Raw genomic sequence first — 8,406 nt, 5'->3', positions numbered from 1 at the left:
AAATGATTGATATTTAGAGAAAAAGAGTTTCAGTTAAATATGTCTTGCTCAACTCTGTTGTTGACCAAAAACCCCCTTATTTGTAAATAGTGGAAACATCCAGATACTGGGGACGATGCCATGTATTTCTCTATAAAGGCTGAAGGACTCTTGGATTCTTTACTCTAAAGCCCAACATCATGGACCTGCGATTCAGCTCTCTTCTCCTGGCAGTGGGCCTGTTCCTGAGAAGCTCGGCTCTCGCAGCTGACGAATGTGAATCCTTGCTCAAGCCTTTGACTCTGGATGATCCATCAGTGGTAAGCCCTCTGCTGCTTTCTGCCTGTCTGTAAGCAAATATTTGCATTCAAGTTTTGAAGCAGTTTGCAGCTTTACAGGACGCCCCTGCCTCTGAAACCTTTGATTATTGATTTGATTTTGATTTTGACCTTATGAAAGGTCAAAAACCATTTCATAAAAAGTAAATGATTTCCATTATGACATTATAATAATGCAAAAAAGGCACAAAATGGAGCAAGAGTTTATTTATTCCTGAGTTTTGAAGATTCACATGGATACCAATATTCTGTGCTATATGGAGACATGTTACCTATCAATAATATTCACTCTGATCTTAAATCAGGATTTAGTAGGGATTTAAGGGTATCAAAATCACGGTATACCTCTGAACACCTGCCCACAAAATTGTCTGAGTCCCTGAAAATGCCCAGAGAGTTGGCCCTCCCCAGTTTAGATTTATTGATGATATCAGTGCACGTGTGTTGGATCATTAGCATTAGTGCTAGCATCGTCACTAACAGTTACTTCTATTTTGGAGCTAATAAGTCTTCAACTATTAGTGAACAGAATTAGTGATTGGTGTTTCTTTAAAACCCCTTTTATCACTTTTTTCATTAATAATTGCACGTTTTGTTTTTTTTGTGTGTGGTTTTTTTTGCTATTTTTACCCAAGTTTTGCCCTTTTCACCCATTTCTGCCACTTTTGTAATCCACAGTTTTCAAATTCATTTGCTGTTTTTTGTGACTTTTATCCCATTCTTGCCTTTTCCCTCCATTTCTGTCACCTTTTCTTCACCACTTTCGCCCCTTTCTTGCCCAGACTGCAACATCTTTTTGCAACACTTCTTTACCCTTTTTTCAATTTTTGCCAGATTTTGCTCCCTTTAACCCATTTTTGCTACTTTTGCCCATTTCTTGCAACTCTTTAAAAATGGTTTTTGCCACTTCGAGTCTACTTTGTCATTTTTAACCCATTCTTTCAATGGCACTATTGACCAGTATTGCCACTTTTCAACCATTTTGCCACCTTCTGTCCTTTTGTGCCACCTTTAACACATTTATGCCCGTTTTTTTTTTTTTTTTTACTATTTTTAACACATTCTTGCCACTTTTCTCCCATTTTTTGTATTTTTTCCCACAATCATTCAATTTTTCATTAAATTTCCAAAATACTATAGGTGCCATAGTTTCTTCCATATTCTTTTCTGACATCCTGACTTGTGTGCACATCATGGCCTAGCTTTAAAGTCTGACATTACTTTGCTAGTAGTACAGTGCATCCATCCATTGTGTTAACATTACTAATAATAAAAGTAATTCTCTTTTAATAAAAGTGATTTTCATTTTGAAAGAGGTTATATTTGTCAACAACAAGAATATATATATATATATATATATATATATATATATATATATATACACACATATATATATATATATATATATATTTATATATATATATTTAGACCACCTGTAATATTTGTCTCAGAGACCACCCAGCATCTTGAAGTGCTTAATCTCTTTCATTTTCAGTGAGCTTTCCATGTTTTACCATTTTGAACAGCAATGAGGGATTTCAAATGGAATTCACCCAAATTTGAGCCGACTCACTGGGCTTCTCTGTAAATAAGTAAATAACTATAATTTGACATATTAATCAAGAACTAATAATGAGCTTTACTATTTTTTCAGTTTTTTTTGTAAATCAGTGAATTTGAAAATTCATGGATAACAATAATAATTATATTTCAGCATTAAAAATATCATCTGGGTTAAAGAGCTTCTACATACTGGTGTATTGACCATTGCAGAAACATAAAAAAAAGATTTAGGTAACTACCAATGCTGTTTATTTAGGGCAGCTGTGGCATAAACCTTTCTTTGGTTAGGGTTAGGGTGGTATGTATATATATATATATATATATATATATATATATATATATATATATACATAAGGCTAGAAAGCTTTCCCCTTCATCCTCTCTCAGCCTCACAAACCTGTAAAGGTTCACCTCTAAGCTCTTCTTTAATTAATCAGATATTTGTGTCTGACTTCCTGCAGTTGCACGGAAAGATGCATTTCATCATGGGCTACACTGATGGTGACCTATTTAAAGCCATCCTGAAAACTACCACCAGCTCCTGGGTGGAAATTTCTCAGGCGCCATCAGACTCCAGTGTTCTTTTAATGAGCCAAGGGAACTTGATGTGAGTATAAAACAGTGCAACAATTAACATTAAAATAAAGATATATAATGTAACAAAACAAGACTAGGTAAAAACATAGTATATGGCTGACCGCAATTATCTGGGATGCTTGTTGAAATGCCTGACTTGTCGCTTTCTGTGTTGCTCTCAGCGCTATCTGTGATGAAGAAATGTGTTGGTCTGGCTAAGGCCACGCTAATGTTCAGCTAGCAGAACAAGTAACCCTTCCCCCCTTTAACTATCACACACGTCGAAGCCGGTTGGCAGAAGAGCAAAAACACCATTTCTGTTACAGACAGCTTTTAGTGTTGCTGTCTTCACTTGTTTTAATAAAGAAATGTCCAGTTTTGATAAAGTGCTGCCATGACTTAGTCAGAGCTAATCGCTATATGAGCAGCCGTTGTCTGCAAGCATTCACACAAGATGTTACCTTTTCCCCCTCATCTATCACATAGTCATGCCAAAGCAGGTCAGCAGAGGAGTAAAAAACATCTTTCCCAACATGGAAAGCTTATATGGTGGTTTTTATTATTTGTCATACAGAAATGTGGTCCAGTTCTGGTTAAACAGAGGCTAAAGCTATATCTGAGTATTTAGAGCAGTGGAGGCAGCATTAGAGGGCTTTCAGCACAAGTAAACCCCGCCCATAGAGCAACTCTGTATGTATGGCTCTAGTTAACACAGTGGAGGTAGCCATCACTGCCAGCATTCAGTCCAAGTCAACGCAACTTTGTTATGTTAGGCCCTTGGAAGTAGGCTCACTTACTCAGTCACTCAGTCAGTGAGTCAGTCAGTCAGTATACGGACAGTGACATATGTAGGGCTGACCTCAGCGGTCAGCCAAAAACACTTATGAAAAGTCATAATGTAACAACTTTTTACATTTTGCATCAGTTATTACATGATGAAGCAAAATATTTTTATCCTAATAATGCACAAACTGTATTACATTATAGAGTGAGTCAAAAATTCATAGATTTACATGGTAATTGGTTTACAGTAGAATGAATGAAAAACACTCTTTTAATAGTTTTAATTTTAATTTATGGCTCAAAATGTTCATGCACAAACACCTCCTCCTCTTGGGCCCATGGTTGCATGTGTGCTTGCTCATGCACCTGTGAAATGATTCTGACTACACAAGAGAGAGAAAACCCACACATTCATAGGGAGAGCATGTAAACTCTGCATAGAAAGGCCCAGACCAGGAAGCAAACCAGAAGAAGAAGAAAATCTTGCTGTGAGGCCACAGCACTAACCCCTGTGCAGCAGTGCAGCATGCCTCCAAAAATATGTAGCTAAAATATCATGCTATGTCATGACTGGCCAAAAACACATGCACGGAACAGACCTTCTTTGTAGATTCACAGAAAGGGAAATTTCACTCTCAGAAAACGTTATGAGGAAAATTGATGCAAAAAAGAAACAATTTTAATTCAGATTAAGTTAAGTATGCGTTTACCATGGCAACTTAAAAAATACTAAACTTGCATGCTTCTTGCTTGATTAGTTGCTAGGTTGAAGGTTTCATTTAAACTGTAAGAAAAACGTTCAACAACGGCATGCTGGGGCTCAGATGGCCGAGTGGTTGGGTCATGCCCTGTGTATGCATGGTGTCCCAGGTTCAAGTGTGACCTGTGGATGCTTTCCCACATGTCTCTGCCCATCCTCTCATTCCTTTTTATGACTTTATCAATAAGGGCATAAAAACCCCAAAATGTCATTGTTTATTAAAAAAAAACAAAAAAATGGCATGATATTTTTTTTCCTTCTCAGATTTTCTGAATATGATAATCATCTGAGGGTCAGGGAAGCTGTGGGAGGCCTGATATGGCCCCTGGGTCACCAGCTGATGATCACTGTTCTAGGGCACTGTAAAGTCCCTAGACAAATGAGCACATCCAAAATGTCCTCATTTTTCTGAGTGACCTGATATTGTAGGTGTCTTGTCATTGAAATGTGCTAATTTGTCATGAAAACAAGACCACACACATGCACGCACATACACAAATTACTTCTCAGATTTTCCTGCGTAAGTACTGTAAGTCCTATACCAGGGAGTTTTCCATCCAAACACAGCATAAATGAAATTCAAACTTCTTGATATCAAAGTACAACTTAAGATTTTATCCACTTTATCATATTGGAAACACAACAAAAAAACACTGTTAAAGAAGAAATTTTACAGGTTAAGATGGACTGTTCTGGACTTATAAAGAGTTTACATAAATAATAAGTGGTACCCTTCTAATCCATGAATGAACTTGACTTTTCTCCCCCCCCCCCCCAGGAATGGGACATGCTCAGGCTCAGACGTCACGGTGACTATTCAAAGTGGCACTGCAAGAGCCCAAAGTAAGTTATCTGAGGTTGCGCTCCTGTCACCGGCCATGGGTATGTTATGTCCTATCTGCATGGGACTAGAAATAACTCATGACCTCTGGTAATTTTTAGTAATCATGCAGGACCACTTTTTTTAAATCCTGTATGACTCAACCGTGTCTGTGATTTGGGGGAGTAAAAAAATTCCAGGGCAAATTACCGACCATATTTCAGAGGTCCACAGGTAAAACATATCCTGTATGAATCTATATTTTTTTAGTTAAGGTTGGTAATTTTATATATATCTATATCTATATATAGATATAGATATATATTTTTTTTTTTTTTTTCCTACAGTCTGTGTGGCTTTTCAGCTCCTTTTAAAAATGATGGAGGCTGAGTAGGATGCTGTTAATAAAGTATAGACACACACAAGTTATTAACTCAGTGGTTCCCAAACATGCCCCCCACCCCCCCCCCCACCCCCCCACCCCTTAGATAAGAACATGTAAAAACATGACAATGTATGACAAGCACGCCGTCATTCACAATTTTGCTTACAGTTTTTTTGTAGAATTTACTACAACATAAAACTTAAATATTGTGGATTCTAATAATCTGGCTCTCTGAAGATGAACAGTTCCTCAAAAATAAGAACTTATTAAACATCTTTAAGATTTTTTCACCCAGTCCTGCAATAATTTTAGTGACTACTGTGGGCTTATTCTTCTTGTGTCCTGGATTCAGTTGTGCATGGCCCATTTTGGGAACCAATGTATTAACTCATAAGAATCCGGACCCATTTCCTCTTTATGGAAAAATTATGGGGGATATAAAACAGATGAAATGGACCACATAAAACACATTTCTAATGTAAATAATGCCCCCTGCTGGCAAACATCTGGAAAGCTACATATATATCACATTGGGAATTTGTGGTCAATTTTTTGATTCTTTGATAATGAATCAGATTTTTTTTTTTTTTTGGCTTACTTACATATATTTGCCTTTTCATTTACATTTTCACAACATACATCAACATTTTGCCTTAAATGTTCATGTTTAACAAAAAATGTCTGCTTCATTTTACTACAAAAAATACTACCTCATGTTGGGTAGTTATGTAATAAGTTACTGTAGCTGTAAAAAAAAAAAAAAAACAGAGCTACAGACCTATGTAGTAAAACATGCACTCGTTAATACTCTTTATGTGGTTTTTGCTGGGAGTGTAATCAGGGTCTTTATGGTCTTTATCTGAGCTATCTTCACATCCCTCAAACTAGGGATGGGATTTGACAACTGGTTCCAGTTGAGAACTGGTTCCAATTGGGTCAAACCATCAACATTATTTATTTGCCTTAAGAAAAAGTTCTCGCGAGCGGCAGACAGCAGGGCAAGTAAGAACAGAGAGGTCAAGGAAGTAAGCATGGCGGACGGTCACAAAAACAGGCCGAAGCTGTAGGAAGTATGGCTTCATTTCTGAAAAAAAAAACTACGCAAACAGATCGACGTGCCGCATCTGTTGAATTTTTTATGTTGTACAAGAGTTCCAGAGAGTTAGGGTTCAAAAGTAGTTTATATTCTCAAATGATGCTGATTGGTCCCAACAGTCTTCAATGAGACACAAACACTGTAGATTTGCCTGATGACAGAGATGGAGTCTGGCAGAGCCATACTTGGCTTTATTAAGCTTTTTGTAATCAGGTTTTTAACTTTAACTTTTATTATCCTACCCTGTACTTAATCCTAAACAGGAGTTTATTCCAATTTCATTTAAAAAGTTTAAGCATGTATTTCTGCTTTCAGAGGCGCTAGAGATGAACAGTCTGTGGCCAGATTACCTTTCATTTGAAGCAGACCTTGCAATACTGAAGATGGAACATTAGAAACACAGGCCTTTTTTTTAAACAACACAGAACCTGGGGCATGCAGATGGTTGAGTGGTTTAAAGCACACAAGTCTATCCACTATCCTTCCTCTATCTAATAAAGGCATGAAAAGGCCAAAAAATAAATCTTAAAAAAATAAATAAAAATTCAGCACTTCAACTGCTTCATTGCTTGAACTGTGATAAATGGGTACATAATGTCATCAGATATCCATCACAAACTCCTGAATGAAAAAAATCTAATCAAATACAACTGAATTCCATCAGAATTATATCATGGCAGATTTTATGATATTGAAAAATGTTGTTGTTCAGAGAATCTAAATCTATATTATATTTAGATAAAATGGTGGTTTACCCCCCTACTATCCACCGATCTGTAGTGGTTCACATAGGAAAACCCTTAAAAATACAAAAATGAGAAACTATCATGATTTGAGTTCAGGAGCTAGCCAAACAGTCTGCCTTATACATCTGTGTGCTTTACTTCTTATGTCCTCAGTGGGAGACACCATCTCCCATTTCCAGTCTCTGCAAACCTGTGATGGATGCCTCGTCTTTAACATCAACACCACCGTCAGAAACTTAAACAGATATCTAACCCAGGTGAATCTGGGGGGCATCAAAGAAGAGGAGTCGGACAACACTCGTTCTCTTTACCTGATGGGTACGAACAACAAGTGAAAAAGTTAAAAAAAACAACTTTTTCTTGACTTCTTAAAAATCTGTTCATTTTAATTGTTGTTTTTGTTCTGATTTTGTTGGTTTCCAGCCAATGAGACGACGGTCCAGGACTCCGTCCTGGAACATTTCAAGAAGCAGGCCAGCTGTCTGGGTTTCACAGGAGAACCAGACTTCCACCACAAGCCTGAGAACAGTGAGTCATGTTCAAATGCAGCTGATTAAACTCTGAAATGGAGACTTTTGATCATAGAACTGAACTCTTTTTTCTCTCTTTCTCCCCACAGGATTCTGCGAGAAAGACGAAGTTCAAAAAGTGGAAGCATGAAGTCATAATAAACATCCACGATATTTAACTGAATTTCAGAATTAAAATGGACTCGTAAAATAAAATGTTTGGACCTTGTTTCTAAAATTAAGGACTTAAGGTTAGAGCAGGGGTTTTAAAAGAGTAGGAAATTTAGCCTCCTTCAAAAAAGTTTTTCTGTTTTAACTGAAGGGGTTTACACTTCTAAAAAGGCTTAATTGTTCTACAGCATGAATACATGAATTTCCTTTATGTTGCTTTGATAAAAACGGTTAATATTCAGGTTCAGATATAAATATTGTTATCACTGCTTGACTTGAGAGTGGACCATGATTTTGCTGACCTCAATGGGCCCCCCAGATTGTCAGGACCCCTGAGAGCTCCCCCTTTATCTCCCCTTTTGGGCAGCCCTGGTTAGATGGCACTTATTCTAGGTGAACATGAAGGCCTGAGGGACTTCAAACAAATCAAACCTGGCACCAGTGTTAATTTCATATTTCTTAAACTATGACTAAAACTATTTGTTGATTGCCTTTTTTGCCATGACAAAAACTAGACTAAAACTAATAGAAATGGATCTGTGATGACTAAAACTGACACAAACTAGGTTTAGTTTTCCTCAAGATGACTAAAACTAGACTAAAGTGTAATGTAACTTTTCCTTTGGACTTTCAAAATCTGTGATATTTTTCTGCTGTTGGTAAATCTGTCAAAAAAAAAC

At 37.0% G+C, this 8,406-nt stretch overlaps 1 protein-coding gene across 1 annotated transcript; it reads left to right on the top strand.

Annotated features, from left to right (window-relative positions):
• Positions 1 to 143: 143 nt before the first annotated feature.
• LOC121523405 lies at positions 144 to 7,771 on the top strand. Its single transcript, XM_041808297.1, has 6 exons — positions 144 to 299; positions 2,342 to 2,487; positions 4,778 to 4,842; positions 7,200 to 7,364; positions 7,470 to 7,574; positions 7,666 to 7,771. Exons 1-6 carry the CDS (start codon positions 180 to 182, stop codon positions 7,704 to 7,706), a joined length of 642 nt encoding a protein of 213 aa, XP_041664231.1. The 5' UTR covers positions 144 to 179; the 3' UTR covers positions 7,707 to 7,771.
• The last annotated feature ends 635 nt before the right edge of the window (positions 7,772 to 8,406 follow it).

The sequence above is a fragment of the Cheilinus undulatus genome, linkage group 16 (assembly GCF_018320785.1).
Source record: "Cheilinus undulatus linkage group 16, ASM1832078v1, whole genome shotgun sequence".
Classification (NCBI taxonomy): Eukaryota; Metazoa; Chordata; class Actinopteri; order Labriformes; family Labridae; genus Cheilinus; species Cheilinus undulatus.
Note: the sequence above shows the minus strand (reverse complement) of the source record. Positions and strands in the feature narration are given on the sequence as shown.